A 17,247-nucleotide genomic window follows, 5' to 3' on the forward strand; every position below is an offset into this window, starting at 1 on the left:
GACCTGCGGGCAAAGTACACTAAAGTAAAGGTCCACGCTGCGCGTGTGACGTGTCGTGACTACAGAATGTCGCCGCGTGCAGTGAGAGACGAATGGCAAGATGACATGCCACACGAGACAGGGGTATACACACAGGGACAGGTGGCAAGGAAAATGTGTGACTTGCGGGCAAAGTAAACGACACTATAATATAAGTGAACCAATACAGAGTGCAACAACATGTATTTTGAATGTTTTTGTGAAATATTCTATATCTCCCTCCATTTATTATTTTCCACACAATTCTCTCTAAAAATAGTAAACAAAAAATAAGAAGACCCGAAACATTTGAACAGCTTTAACTGAGGCTGAAGGAAGTGGAGAGGAGAATGAGATGGGGAAGAGAAAGGTTGGAAAATAAATGGCTTTTCAGATCTTGATAGTCACGGCTTAAGCCATTTTAAGCAATGTTTCGGTTTTGAATGGTGGTCTTTCCCCAGGGGACACTGAAAGAATCTACCACTTTTTTTTCATTTTCAATAAATCAATTGAGAAACAATACCAAATTAATAAAATAATTTTAATTGATTCAACCTCCGGATTCGTAGTCAAGGATCGTAACAACTCAACCACTATTTCTTTACCAACATATTTTTGGAGGAAACTAAAACAAATTGTTTTCCAACCACCTGCTCAAGTGCAATGATTTTGAAATATGTGTACATAAATTACAAAAACTACACTCTTTTCGTAGAAACAATTTTCTCAGCTCAACATTAGGCAAGGCAGTAAACTCAATGCAAACCAAACCTGTAACGCTCAAAGCTTTTTTATTCCATTTATTTATTCACTATATTTTTTTAGGCATAAGTATTCACATTTTTAGAATAGAAAATACAAACGTATAAAATGTTTTAAAAAAAGGTAAGTTTAGGGAACCCACAAAGGCACTGCCTGTACGTGAATAATATAAAACCCACAAAGGCACTGCCTGTACGTGAATAATATAAAACCCACAAAGGCACTGCCTGTACGTGAATAAAGGCACTGCCTGTACGTGAATAATATAAAACATCATAATAGAAATATACTTTCTATGTCATGTTATGATGTAATGTCAATTTTAAAGTAACAGTACAGTCATCTAATGTTGTTGCTAAGAAGTGAAGCCTAAAAGGTTGAATAAGTATTTTAATTGGAAATTTCTGACAAATAGTCAGGCTAGAATAATATAATGATTTCTGGACAATTATTTTTTGTTTCGGCTGCTTGAATTTACTCGGGCATTTAAAGTTTTTTTTAAATTGAAAAATGTGAGATATTTTGTATTTTTACGTCTCCAATGCATAGTGGAAATGACATCAGGAACTGAAAATTTGGCTTTGCGTCATTAGTTCATCAGCCGATACAATGTGGTTAGAGGTATTTTGTAAAACTATGTTATTAAGTTTAGCATGGTATCACAACGTTTTAACTTCAGGGATATTTAAAAAAAATTAATTCTTCCATAAAAATAATTTAAAACCATATTCTCAATTTCAATCTATCACTTGAAGAGTCATCCGAAATTCTTATTCTGTTTTATTACTAACCTAATCACAACTATCTTAATTTATGGAGGTTGTCTCAAAAGTCAACGTTTTCCCATGGAGGGCCTGAAAATGACTTTAGTAAAGTGTCCTTAGTTTTCGAGATATTGATTCTTTACGAATTTCGTAAAAATCGCCACCTTAGATCAATTTTTGAGTTACAATAGTTAACAGTTACAATATTCCATTTGCTTAGGTTCTATTGTGTTATTGTATTCAATTTAATTTTAAAAAAATTTAGTTTTCTTTTTGAATGCGTTATGTACTCACTTAAAAAAACTTTTCTTTATATTTATTAACAGTCTATTTTCATCTGTACTTTATTTATATTTTTTAATTACTCTCTTAATTGCTCAATATTTAGTATGTAACAGATTCCTATATATTTACACCAACACATTTAGGTGATCCAGAAGTGTCAATTGTTCCTATTATATATACCTATTGCATAATGTTATTCTATTTCTAGTGAAACTCGCTCACCAAGCACAATAACCAGTTTCTTCTTTGGTGATATTGCGATTATAAATATATTTTGTACCGTAATGTAATTTATATAACACCATTTACCCACTTATATCTAAATTAAATTTAAAAAAAACAGTTAAGGTAGACAGCAAGAGACCGGCGAGAATAGAAATGACCAAAACTCCCCGAATGATGAAGAAAAACAACCAGAATGGCCAATTATCTTACTATTCTCAGACGCCATTTAGGGGAAAATCCTACGAAAGAAGAGAGCGTTATGCCTCGGTCGGACTACGCTATGCGCATCAAGCGTTTTTGGGCGTGGCCTATGCAGATAATGTTGTACCGTCACACGAAACTATAATCGACCCCCTATTAGCAAGTGCTAGAGAGGGACTGGGAGAGCACGGAATGTCATTTCTTCGAACTGTCACCTCGACAGGGATCTGTCACCTTTCGAGAGCACAACTGTTTTCGTGAAGTAATTAAATAATGACTCGAAATTAATCAAGAACTAAAGTATTGTTTATTTCATGCCGAAATATTTACTTTTTGCCACTAAACGTTATATTTACATAAATTAAAAAGGTAAACGGTTTATTAGCTTGATCGTTCGATACAATGCCATCAAAAAACATGGTCTGGCAATGAAATGAAACCAATGATGTATTAGTTCTTCATATTCATGTTTGTTTTTGTATTGGCGATCAATATACGAACTTTCATATGATAGTACTCCTAAAAATACTTGACACAATTATGATGTGTTTAAAAAAACATGAATACTTCTGAGCCCAAATTCGACCTTCGCCTGTCTACCTTCAATGGCTGTACATTTCTCATAAACCGGTTGCCGGTGTCTCTGCGAGACTTGTTATTCTGTCTGTTGTTGTTTATCCACGCACCGCACTGCCCATTTCCTCTATGTTGTAATATTTCGGTGCGAGATCATGATTTACGACACCACATTCAAACATATTTCGTGGATTATTGTACACCATACAGCTTAAAGTATGTCCAAATATAATATAATCAAAATATTGGGATATTTAAATCTATATCATTCCGCAAGTCTCTCGGGTTTTTTTATTTTTTTTTTATTTTTTTTTATTTTTTATTGAATAAATAGTTAATACATAATATCAACAAACAATTCCTGCTAAGCCGATTGAATTGGCTTGTCAACAGGTGCTTAAAGTTAGTTTCAAATACATTCTTTAAGGTTAATTTCTTACTTTTTCTTATTTCACTTTTATTTATTTCAAGCCAAGCCTTATAATTTCAAGGTAAAGTTGTGAAATTATGCTAAACTTTAATAAATCTAAAATATATTACTATTGGAGCAAGACAACCCACTGATTTCAACAAAAATCTACAATGAAAAAAAAAATCTGTGAAAACGCGCAAGAGTCCCAACTGCAAATTTAATATTTTATTATTTCTAAATAGTAATTTGTGAAATAACTCAAATTAATCAAATAAAATCTACTTGCACACGCCTCGTTTTGAACCCGCGACCTCCAGCTTGCTAGTCGATAGCCTTAAGCCTGTGACATTGTATACCGAGCGATATGATGAAATAGACCAAGCCATGATGCGTTTAGCGTAATCTGTCAGCCTCATTACCTCTCGACCACGGAGGCCAAAGATTTTTTTTTTCTTTGTATACATCTTTTTGCAAAAATTCATAATATCTGACGCCATAAAGGAAGACTTAAAATTAATAAACAAATTTATGATCTCCAAACATGAAATCACTGATTATAACCGGAGTAGAGATACTCGCACACCTCACCGCAGCGACAGTACATACTCTCTTGGTATTGCGGCAGGTCGTGTCCCGCAAAGCTGCAATCAATTAAGTAGGGCGCCTTTATCGACTCCAATTGCATTCATCTTGTTCTCGTGGAAACATAAAGTATAAAGTACACAGTGCAAGTACTCCGTGTACGCAATGAGTAGGAACAGGGTCGTATTTAGGATCTGGGGACCCCGAGGCTAAACCTTTGGTGCAGGACCTACTGGGGTTCGGGAGGTTCTTGTCTTCTGTTCCCAAATAAATCTTGTTTTTCATTGAAATAAAGTGCATGGAAATTCGATAATAAGAAATTTTAGACATTACGTATAACCTTGGAAATAATTTATTTTATTTATTTCATTAATATAATAATACATTCATATTGTATTGTGTTAGAAATTGTTTATATATGGACCAATAAAATAAGGACATAAAAAATTAACACCAAATTTAAAAAAAAATACATCTATTAAATGCAACTACTTAAATATACAATAAGTGTTTTTTTTATATTTCTAGGCTTGCGTTTAAACATGGGGTGGGTATCAAAATGATGTTGTTGAAGTGGGAAAGTGATGTTATTCAATTAAAACTGTTGTTATTCAATTGTGCTTGAGTGGCTAATGGGTTTGCTATTACATAAAGCTTCTTCTAATATCTTCACAACTTCGAATGAAACAATTTTTGATGCGCGCCAAAAGGCTACAGCCTCGTTAGCCTGCGCGTTAATACGACCCTGAGTAGGAATGTATTTACCGTTCAGGTAATGTACTGGTTGTGTTCGCACGGTCTGGGAGCTGTCATCTGACGAGTCACGAATGTCAATTTGCACGGCCAGTCGATGGGCATTGGGAACAGAGCAGTGGTGCAGCGACCAGGAGCGGGCTATTCGCCACCAGATCCGCTCACTTTCGATTCTCATTCATAAAATACCTGCTGCACAAGACGGCGTTTTTTCATCACAGTAAAAGTTTAAATTACGACCTATATTTTATTTTTCATTGTGAATGTGTAAGCCAAGATATTTTTAAAACCGTTGGATGGGGAATCGTTTCCAAAAATTAATTTTGTATATTTTGTCATTGTTCCCAGATTCCTGGCCATCTGGTGGCCGCTGAAGTGCCAGATCACCAAGCGCCGCGCCAGGTTCATGATATTCGTCATCTGGGTCATCGCCTTAACCACCACCATCCCCTGGGCTCTCTACTTTGACCTGGTGGTCATCTTTAAAGATTCTCCGGAGACCAAGCTCTGCCTAGAGGTCTGGCCCGATCACCTCAACGGTTCTCTTTACTTCCTTATCGCCAACTTCCTTTTCTGTTACATATTGCCCATGATTCTCATCTCCATGTGCTACGTGCTCATCTGGATCAAGGTGTGGAGGAGGACTATTCCATCAGATACGAAGGACGCCCAGATGGAGCGGATGCAGCAGAAGTCCAAAGTGAAGGTTGTCAAGATGCTCGTCGCCGTAGTCATCCTCTTCGTTCTGTCTTGGCTGCCACTGTACGTCATCTTCGCGAGAATCAAGTTCGGTGGAGAGATAGAAATGTGGGAGGAAGATATCCTTCCCATCGCCACCCCCATAGCGCAGTGGTTGGGAGCTTCCAACTCCTGCATCAACCCCATCCTGTACGCGTTCTTCAACAAGAAGTATCGGCGTGGGTTTGTCGCCATCATCAAGAGCAAAAAGTGCTGCGGAAGGCTACGGTACTACGAGACCGTAGCTCTGATGTCGTCCAGCACCAGCATGAGGAAGTCCTCGCACTACCACCAGCGCCGCTCCCCGCCGGCCCAGGACGGCACGGCCGTGTCCTTCATATACAACAACACGGGAGTTTAGAGGACACAAGGCTCCGCTGGTGAAGCGGTCGGGAGACATCAGGAGCAGCAGCTGGTGCGGGCGTCCCCGTAGCGCCTCGCATGCTATCCGCCCCTCGACGGGAGCGGGGACGGGAGTCAGGAGCAGGTCGCTAGTCGCCAGTAGTCATTATCAGCGAGTTATCCGCTGTCAGTAGGGAACAAGAAACTTGTAGTATATATATCTGGAGGAGTCAAGTCGCTCGGTGCTTCGTGTCGGCGCACAGAGCTTGAGCTTTTATAGAAATGTATTATAATCTGTACACCCGCTATTGCAGTCCGTAGGAGCCAAAAACGCCATTGGCTTATTTCCTTGTGAGGAAGCACTGTTCATCATTCCCAGAATAATTACTAAGAGTAATTTTCTGTTAGCTAAAAAAGTTCCATTGGTTTTGGGCTTTGCATTTCAAAAGCGCTCTGCTACACGAACATAACCGGTTGGAAAAATCGTGATAGAAATTTTATAATTGAAATTTAATTTGCTCTTTTGGTGTTCATATAAATACAAAATGATGTCGCTCAAATAATTTTTACTTTGGTTGAAATTTTAGATGTTGTCGAGTCCTGCTATTTTCAGAGAAAAACGATGCGATCGTTAATTTTATGTACATTCCTGTCTATCTATTAATGTAGTGTTTTATAATTAAAAAGAGTACAATTTAGAATATTATCACTTACACCGACTTCAAATAGGTACCTATAACCTGGAAAAAAACTCTACGTCAAGCAAAACTTTCTGAGAAGAGCTTTCTTGGGGAAGTTTTATTTACCTCCTAATCCTCCAAAATGTTTGATAAACTGCAATCTTATCGTAGTACACATCAGTCGCAATAGTAATGTCTGTATGTTTCCTAGGCGCTTGATTAAAATTTTATTTGCGAAAATACCCAATCCCCATGTTTAGTACAATTTTCGATAAAGATCCCATTATTTTGATTCACCCCATGTTTTCACAATTAGTAGTTTTGCCCTCGCAATAGAAAAGTTTGCACTGAACTAGTGTTTGTTTGTTTCATCCTTGGTCCTGCCTAGTACCTTCACGTACAAACATGATGTATATGTACAATGATCTTCGAACAAAATGACAAAACAATTCAATTAACTTGGTAATATTAATATCTAAGGCAGATTTTAATGTACGTTAAATAAACATAAGACCAATAATTTGTCAAATACGAAACTCACTCCATCAGGGCGCTGATTTCAACGTCTAAAACACAGATTGAAATTCAATTTAAAAGCTTCGTTGCTTGTGATAGTTATTCCATTGCGATCAGAGAAATAGTTATATTGAGCTAGAAATTCGGACAATTTGGTGTGCAAATTTCACGGCGTCAGAGCCGGTGGTTCGCGAATTTTGTTCGAGTTCGAGTCCGAGTATTTTTTACTTTATAATTATTAACAAAAATACGATTGCGATCATGTATTAATAAAACAAGGAATAAATAAATATGAATGGTAATATTTAATTATTGAAGATAATATTGGCGATTCTCAAATTTGGAATAGAAAAATCTGAAAAAAATACGGGCGCATCCGGGTTCATGTCCCAGATGTGACTGTATTTTTATCAGAATTTTCTCTCTCAAATTTTCTCTGAGAATCGCTAGTATTATATTCAATAATTAAATATTACAATTTGAGGTAATACTCTGCAATTATTAAAAATAAAATATATATATATATATATATATATTAATCCTGCACTTGCAAAAAAGTCAATAGATGTCGCATATGAATTAAAAATAGAATATATTTATCCAAGACACTATCTAGATTGCATTTAGTTGGATTTGAATCGTGCGATCGTACACAAAGATAGCAGCCAATAAAATACGCGTTGAGAAAATGAAGAAAATGTTGGTAGTTCTTATTCGAAGTATGATACGAAGGTTCATGTCCCAGATGCGTCCGTATTGTCACTAATTTTACAAATAGTGTGACTTGTATAATATTTCCCGCTGCGTGGCGATAGCCCCTCCAGCTGTTACCTGCACAACACAAATAAATATGTACATTATTACTTACAAACCATTACCATTAAACTAACTTTATAATACGATAACGATAGGAAGGACAATTAGGAACTCACATTCCCGGTTATTCTTAAAATAATTGATATGATTTTAATTTTATACAAAATATTCATAAAGCATTTATTTACTGTCAATGTTTAATGTTTATAATACATACCGAATAAAAGAGATAAATATTTGTTATATCTATAACACGTAGCATTTAGAAATTAATTACTTAAATTTTGTGTGAGTGAGGTCAATTCCTGTACTTGATTTTGAAATGTTTCGATGTTTAGATAAATATAACGAAATAAAATTGTGTTAGACAAATAAATCACATATTTTTTAGAAAAAAATATACACTTATATGTAACCTTTAATCATTTCTCTATCATATTTTAATATTGAATTGTAATTATATTTATATATCGACGGAAATTGTTTTTATAACAACAAAATAATTGTATTTTTACAAAGTTCTAAGAAAATATTAACTGCTTACTTACTGCGTACTTTACTATTAAAATATTCTGCAAACATCGCTATTCCATTGTATTATATTATACAGTGTACCTGCTTTATTCAATAACTTGAAGAATGGAAATTATCGAATTTCATTGATTCAAAGTATAATTATTTTCTTACGTTCTAGATACATATGGAAGCTAGTTTTACGTACATGTTTTATGTATCCAATGTTTTTAAATAAAGCACATCTTAAATATAGTAATATACAGTTAGATATTCCAAGAAAAGTGTTTATAAATAAATTTGCAGTCGTTATAGTAAATTATACTTAACCATTGAAAACGATTATTTGTTCTGCTCATTGGATACCTTTTCATGGTTATATAAAGTCGAGTTAATTGTTTAGTGGTAATTTATTCCAAGGTTGACCGTAAGAATTAATTCCCTCGTAGAATGAAAGTTAAAACAAATTAACAAATATGATATCGGATGGGCCAAGGAAAGGTGGTGAATATCATCCGCCGTGAATGTTAAATATTGACAAAATTTTAATTAATGTGTAACATTAAATTCATGAAAGGAAGAAATAAATTCAAACTAAAAATAATAATAAAGTGATGTGTGAACATTTATTAATAAATCATTTGATTAACTTAAAATTTGAGCAAACAGTTATGGTACTATGGTAAATATAAACAAAATATGTTTGGTTTCTAAACTTTGAGGCTATAAAACAGTTTTTGAATCATTTATGATGCATTTCTTTCTATTTACCAATTACTTAAAATGTATAAATTTCCTAAATGCGAAATGAACGATACATATAATACATGAATTTGTATGGTTTTTGTGGTTACTTTGTAAAACACCACTTCCTTTAATTTTTTTTTTCTTAGTATATCTAAGTTTAATTTTTAGAATTAGGGGAACTCATAAAACAAATATAATCGTGTGTATAAATTAGAATATTACACATTATTTTTATTTTGCAATTCTGATTCACGAAGCTTATTTATGTGTTAGAAATAGAAAGTGTCTAGTTGTAACGTTTAGTTACCATATTATTTAACTGTTGTATACTTGTATAGCGTAGGGCGTAGGCTTAGGTATATATTTGTATAGCGTTGGGCGTAGGCTTAGGTAAATACTTACGGTGACAAAATTTAATGCCTTTGCATATTTTTATTTTGTATTTTAACTTTAAAATTGTGTAATAACACGGCATTGTAAATGATATTATATACGTGTTTGTTATCTGTAGATACAACAGTTTTGTATTATTCAGCATTTAATAATTGTCTAAAATTTTAACTTGAAGTAACTTTATATAAAGTTTTTAAATATTTGAATAATGTTAATAATTATAAAATCATTAGTGCTAAAAAAACACCTAAGAAAAAGTTTATACGTTATGAATGGTGTTCATGAAATTATTATTGTTTTGGTGGTTAAATAATATTATTCCACAAAACAAAACATTTTAAAATTTTGTCCTTAAAGTATCTTTAATAAATAAATTAAATATTATTATGATTAACTTATTGGAGTTTTAACCTCATTATAATTTTTTTTTCGATATATTTTTCTATTTTCGATGAGAGTACATGGTTGTTAATATTATTTTCAATGATAAAATAAATTTTATTTGAAGGAGAATTTTTCTAACAATACCTTCGTAGAAAAGACCTCCGTGTTTGGTAAAATTAAAAAGTCGTTGAGAATGGAGACATACCTTTGTAAATAATTACCACGGTATAAGTAAAATGCATTTTTTTTTATAAAATCAAACTCTGTACTCTGGTCATCTTGAGAATGGAACTTATTATGGCTTTTTTGTACCTACTGACTTTGAAGTTATAACATAGGTATATTTTTCCAGGTAAATACGTAATGATTTTATTGTCATAATGTCGGAGAGGCTCAAACGGAAAGTTAAATATAACAATCACATAGAACGATCAGTTTCCCACGACTGATCGCCTGAATTTTCCGTAAGCTGGGAGACTTGAACACTCACACAGCGAAAACGATGAAACTAAAGTAATTTAAGACAAATGGATCACAAGGTGTGAAATTTAGTTCAGAAATTTAGTTGGTTTAGACCATCGAAAGACAAATGGATTAGAAGGTGTGAAATGTTTATTTATTTATTGTGGTTCAGTGGTTTAGACCATCGAAAGACAAATGGATCATTAGGTGTGAAATGTTTATTTATTTATTGTGGTTCAGTGGTTTAGACCATCGAAAGACAAATGGATCATTAGGTGTGAAATGTTTATTTATTTATTGTGGTTCAGTGGTTTAGACCATCGAAAGACAAATGGATCATTAGGTGTGAAATGTTTATTTATTTATTGTGGTTCAGTGGTTTAGACCAGTGCTCCGCAACCGGTGTGCCGTGGCACACTGGTGTGCCGTGAGCCGGACACAAGTGTGCCGCGGTCAAATTGAATGTATTTGACATTTTACAATATTTCATTATGTATTTAATACACAATGACAAAATATTTTTCATAATATTGTCTATTTTTCAGCAACGGAAGCACTGCCTCTGCAAATTCAAGTGGAATTTACAGATTTAAATAATGACATGACATTAAAACTTCACTTCTCCGAAGATCAATTAGATGTGTTCTGGATTTACGTTAAAAAAGAATATCCTCACATTTCCGTCAAAGCATTCTTAACACTACTTCCATTTTCAACGACATATTTATGTGAGCAAAGTTTTTCAACGCTTGTATTAATTAAAAATAATAAGTGGTCATGCTTAAAAGGTTCCAAGAACTTCGTTTTGCGCTGTCAAAAATCGAACCGAATATAAAACTTTTGTGTTCATTGAAACAAGCGCAGGTAATTTATCAATTAATCGCTCAATAATTTATTTTAATTTTATAATAATTATTAAGAATGCGTAAAAATAAATATGTTATAGTTATATGTATGTATGTATACTTTTCAAATAAAAAACAAGAAATTATTGCAAAATTTGTGTATCAATTTAATATCTATATATATTAGCTTTTGGTGTGCCGCGGAATTCTAGGAAGAAATTTGGTGTGTCGTAGGTGAGAAAAGGTTGCGGAGCACTGGTTTAGACCATCGAAAGACAAATGGATCATTAGGTGTGAAATGTTTATTTATTTATTGTGGTTCAGTGGTTTAGACCATCGAAAGACAAATGGATCATTAGGTGTGAAATGTTTATTTATTTACTGTGGTTCAGTGGTTTAGACCATCGAAAAACAAATGGATCAGAAGGTGTGAAATGTTTATTTATTTATTGTGGTTCAGTGGTTTAGACCATCGAAAGACAAATGGATCAGAAGGTGTGAAATTTTTATTTATTTATTGTGGTTCAGTGGTTTAGACCATCGAAAGACAAATGGATCAGAAGGTGTGAAATGTTTATTTATTTATTGTGGTTCAGTGGTTTAGACCATCGAAAGACAAATGGATTAGAAGGTGTGAAATGTTTATTTATTTATTGTGGTCCAATGGTTTAGACCATCGAAAGACAAATGGATCAGAAGGTGTGAAATGTTTATTTATTTATTGTGGTTCAGTGGTTTAGACCATCGAAAGACAAATGGATCAAAAGGTGTAAAATGTTTATTTATTTACTGTAGTTAAGTGGTTTAGACCATCGAAAGATATATGGATCAGAAGGTGTTAAATGTAGTTCAGTGGTTTAGACAACACATTTATGGTTGAAAATGTACAGCCTCTTTATTCAATAACACACCTATCCTCATCAAAAAATGAGTTGAAATTAACTTTACTAGAAATCAACAAAAGATAAATTATTCAATTTAATAATAATGTATAGTAGATATACAGGTTTTGTAAAAAACTGCGGTCCAGCTAAGCTGCTACATGGCTTTTTGTCTGTCGTTTCTACCTTAACATTCTGTCTTAACTAATACATGTATCTGTCGTTTGGTCGCAACTATCAGATAGATTTCATTACAAAGCATGTAAAATAGAAAATCCTGAACCCTCAAGAGAATTCATCGGAAAGAACTACACGTTGGCAATCAAAAGAAATATCAAAACTTAACCATGGTTCATTAATCAGACAATAGTTACGTCCGTACGTTTGACAGGAATTGAGGACACTATTGTTACAACTATGAGTATCTACTTATTAATACTCACATTGTAGGAAACATGAGATGTCATTAGTAAACAAATTATTAGCATTCACCGGACACAGGTGGTGTAAAAATGAATACTTAGATGTCATTGGCAAATTCCTTCAGAGTAAGATTAATATAATTATCTTTACTGATTTTTAGAACATTTCAACTACTTTAAAAAAATCACACATAACCGGAAACAAATGTGCACCTATTAGAAATGTCCGAGCCACAGTTTTTGAATATAATAGGAGAAATTAACCTAATATAACCATTAATCTACCATAAAAAAATACATATAAGATATGCAATCTTCAAAATCTGAATAGTCATTGTTTTATACTAAGCCTGTAATAAATGTAAAATTTATCAATGAGTGTGATAAACACAGATATTTGATAAAAAATGTCTCTCAATAGATATAATAGGTACTTTATTTCTAATATTATAAATATTTTATGTTTGAAATGTTACAAAGAACGATTCTTATTATTTAATTAAAAATAAAACACTAAGATATCCCATTGTTAATGTTAAATTATCGTAAAATACACTTAATTTTAAGTTTACTCACACAATTAATGATATTTTTTTGTTATGTTGGATCTACAGTGTGTTTTATTATTTCTACAAAAATGTAATTTTTATGTTATTTAGTGCATTCGTTCATTCGGGATTTAATTAATATTAATGTTAATAATTCACCAAATACAACAGGTTTAGGGCATAATAAAACACACAACATTCAAATTTGCAAATAATACCCATTACCCACCCTTACCGTGTTCATCAAAATGTTGCTGAGCTTAAAAACCCTTATTACTTTGTGGTAGATGATTTAAGCGCACAAATTGCAAAAACAATAAGTTGTCTACATAGTTAATACCAATTAAATTATATGAAAGATGTTGATAATTGTTTTACTTGAAATAGAAATCGCCACTCCAATGTGTATGCAACTACTCGGTGTATAAACTATTGATTTTACAATTAATAAACTATCATTTTGAAATCATAAAAATCTTTTAATTTTCTCACAATCGCCCCAATTTAAACCAGTCCTGTTCCCATATTTCTGAAAACATTGATATTTCCTAATTCCTCTGGAGTTGAGAGTGTAAGAAATGCACCACGGTTCAACACCACATAAACAACAAGCAGAAAAACATATTTTGGTTCTGAATAAATAATGAATTAATTAAATTCATAATAAATAGTTCCTTTATTTATTTATGAAATAAAAACAATAAATAGTTATATAATAAACATTTAAAAAATTGACAAAAAAAAGACCAATAATTACTATTTTTTATAGATTTAAGGTCATAAAATTTCCAGTAAGCACTTACTACCTACCTGTATTAAATACCAACTAAAAGATTTAAGGTAATAAAACTTCCAGTAGGCACTTACTACCTACCTGTATTAAATACCAACTGAAAGATTTAAGGTCATAAAACTTCCAGTAGGCACTTACTACCTACCTGTATTAAATACCAACTGAAAGATTTAAGGTCATAAAACATCCAGTAGGCACTTACTACCTACCTGTATTAAATACCAACTAAAATATTTAAGGTAATAAAATTTCCAGTAGGCACTTACTACCTACCTGTATTAAATACCAACTAAAAGATTTAAGGTAATAAAACATCCAGTAGGCACTTACTACCTCCCCGTATGAAATACCAACTGAAAGATTTAAGGTCATAAAACTTCCAGTAGGCACTTACTACCTACGTGTATTAAATACCAACTGAAAGATTTAAGGTCATAAAACATCCAGTAGGCACTTACTTCCTACCTGTATTAAATACCATCTGAAAGATTTATGGTCACAAAACTTTCAGTAGGTATCTACCACCTACCTACTGAAAGATTTAAAGTCATCAAACTTTCAGGAGATATTTCTACTACCTACCTGTATTAAGTAAATTGACAAAATAAATTATAATCAAAAACGTTGCCATAAACGTTATCAAAAATATTTTAACAAGTTTTTATAAAATTCATACATTGACTATCCTCTTTGATATATTGGAAAAAATAATGGTATTTTCCTGTTAACGAGTAGGTAAGTTATTAATAATAAATGCACTTACATGAAAATAAATCTGACAATGGCGATGCTAAAAGAGTTATAATAACTATCAACCCTGATTATAAAATATTTTAAATAGTAAACGTATCCGATCACATATCACAGAAATTAATGAAGAAGTCTCCAAATTATGCAAAAATTTGTCGGGAACAAAACTTTACATCAATGGTGAAGTATTGAGTAAAATGGTGGTGGATTTAAAAAAAAATGATGGACGGGGCAAGCTCGAGAGCCTCCCAACTCCTCCCGCCAGAGGAGTACCACTTACCGGCAGGAAGCGGGAAGCCGGAAATCGCGGAAAAGGCCATTAAACAGCGTGAGGAATCATCTGGAAGACTTTCTTTATAAAAATTATGCGAACACAGTGCAGTGGTGTCAGATATGATTTGAGATTTTCATGTTTCTCTTTATATAGTCTAAAACTGTTTGAAACTTTTAGATATATTATTTAATAGAATTGAGGTTTAAACACTACAAGCGTTCGGGCGTTAAGATGTTCGAAAGAAGCGGTCTTAACTTTTTAGTTCAATAATGTTAATAGATATATGAATTTCATACAATGAAAAACCCTTTTCACTTTTCCATTTTGCTTTTACGCAACAATGATTCCACTTACCCGAAGGGAGTGTTAATCAATTTCCTGAGCAATTATTTCAAGTAAAGATCATTATGGAAAGAAAGCTAGTGAAATTATTATTTGCGCGATTTTTGACGTCACAGCTAGTGTTTTACTTATGAGAATATTCCTAACGATAAATCACTTCGATTTGGACATCATGTATATTATGCATAAGTTTTGTAAGAATTCCGGATATTGGTCTATTGCAGAGATGGGCAAACTTTTTAAGGAAAGGGCCAGATAAAATAAAAAATTATCTAGGCGGGCCGGAAAAAATTTTTTTTTTTTTTTTTTTTATAAGTGATATAAGTACTTTATTTTTTTAATTTTTACATCATGCATAATATTGAGTACATTATATGCTAAAATGGTAAAAATGTAACAAAAATTGATTATTCTTTAGAAGAGTATGAAGGCGTATGTGACAGATGAAACTGTGGCTGAGCTTCTAAAAGTTTATCATAATCTGGTAAAAACTGGGATGAGCTGATTCGCAATAGTGAAGCTAAATGGTGGTCAGTCAATCGGTTTCTAACACTATTTTTGCGAAGCTTTATAGTAGAAAACACCTGTTCACAGATGTAGGAAAATGCAAACATCGCAATTATCTTCTGAGCGTGAGATTTCAGGTTTTGGAAACTTGATTTTGACAGGGCCTTGTAGAACTCAATTTTGGAAACGTTGAGAAACAGTTGCTTCAATTCAGTGTTACATTGCAACTCAATCAATTCGAGCTGCAATTCTGGTTTGACTGATTCACAATCCATATTAAATGGCATGCTAAAAATGTCCAGTTCCTGTTCTATAACTTTGAAGTCTTGGAATCTTCGTTCAAATTCTTCATAAAGATATTTCACGCTTTTCTCATAGTTCTTAAGTTGGTCCTCCCTAACTGCAATAGTTTTTAGTCTTGGAAAATGGGTAAAGTCTTTCTTGACTAGTTGTTTAGAAAATAGATTCAATTGCATTTTGAAACTCCTGACATGACCCCAAATATTATTGATTAATTGATTTCTTCCCTGGAGTTTAAGGTTCAATTTATTGATGTGACTGAGAAGATCTGTAAAAAATGCAAAGTCTGAAAGCCATACAATATCTTTGATATGTTCACATTCGTCCATTCCTTTTTCTTCCATGAAAGAGATTATTTCATCTTTTAAATTCTAAACTCGTCCGAAAACTCGTCCTGCACTGAGCCACCTTACTTTAGTGTAGTAAAGTACATCAGAATACTCAGACTGCAATGAGTCAAGAAACTCTCGAAATTGTCTATGATTGAGTGCTATGCCATGCTACCGATCTGCAAAGCGCGAGGTTGTGTGCAAACTAATATTAGATGCAATAATACCGTACTTAAAACACAATGAGAAGGAAACCGTGAAGTATTCTATTCTATCTACGTAGAAAATACATTTTGTTCAATTGGTAAATTGTAGTAGGGTTATTCAAATCAATTTCGCGGGCCGGATTGACTATCCTGGCGGGCCGGACTTGGCCCGCGGGCCGTACTTTGCCCATCACTGGTCTATTGTATTGTATTGTGGTTGCTTTTTAAAATTCTATTTGGGATCATTATTATATTTGGCGATTTCTTCTGGTTCCCAATATATATTTTAGTGAAGTTGCTCGTGTGGTATTTCTATTTTTGATACTGACAATTCGTAGTGGAATTCCATTATAATAAAAAGTTTTAAAACTTTTTTCCACCATATTTTGTTTTTGTAGCCGGTTTGAGCCTCTTAAGGCCATTTTCAGACCGGTTATTTACATTCTTCGGGTTGGTTATTGGCGGAAGAGGTGACAGAGAGTCTCATACAATGGCTTTTTTCAAATTATTTGGATTTTCCTATCTTCATTGTTGTGTCTTACTTTCCAACTGAACTGATATTTTCAGTGGACTCTATATAAAGGTGATGACCTATTCAATAAATTTATAAATTACCTTGGTTGGTTTGCTATGTAGATTGATATATATTTGAGGAATACCTTGTTTGAAATATTTACCGATTTTACCGTTGTCAAGTAGGTATCAATATTATTACTACAAATACGGTTGCCTGGAATTTCGGTTGGTGTTTGTAAAGTTAGATTTAAAAGGACACATATTTCGCATAGGTGTAGACATGATATTTTAATGGACTCGATATAAACGTAATACGTACATATTTAGAACATGAGATAAAAGTTACAATGGATATAGGACCGAAC

General features: G+C 33.0%; 1 protein-coding gene across 1 annotated transcript in view; it reads left to right on the plus strand.

Moving 5' to 3' along the window:
* LOC149417727 (neuropeptide SIFamide receptor-like) overlaps positions 1-5,677 on the plus strand; it is a 132,498-nt gene extending 126,821 nt beyond the window's left edge. Inside the window, exon 3 of the mRNA XM_089639166.1 lies at positions 4,927-5,677. Coding sequence (XP_089495292.1) covers positions 4,927-5,677 — 751 coding nt within the window. The remainder of the gene's footprint in view (positions 1-4,926) is intronic.
* The last annotated feature ends 11,570 nt before the right edge of the window (positions 5,678-17,247 follow it).

Source organism: Hesperophylax consimilis, chromosome 14, assembly GCF_061612785.1.
Source record: "Hesperophylax consimilis isolate HC1 chromosome 14, BYU_Hcon_1.0, whole genome shotgun sequence".
Taxonomy (NCBI): Eukaryota; Metazoa; Arthropoda; class Insecta; order Trichoptera; family Limnephilidae; genus Hesperophylax; species Hesperophylax consimilis.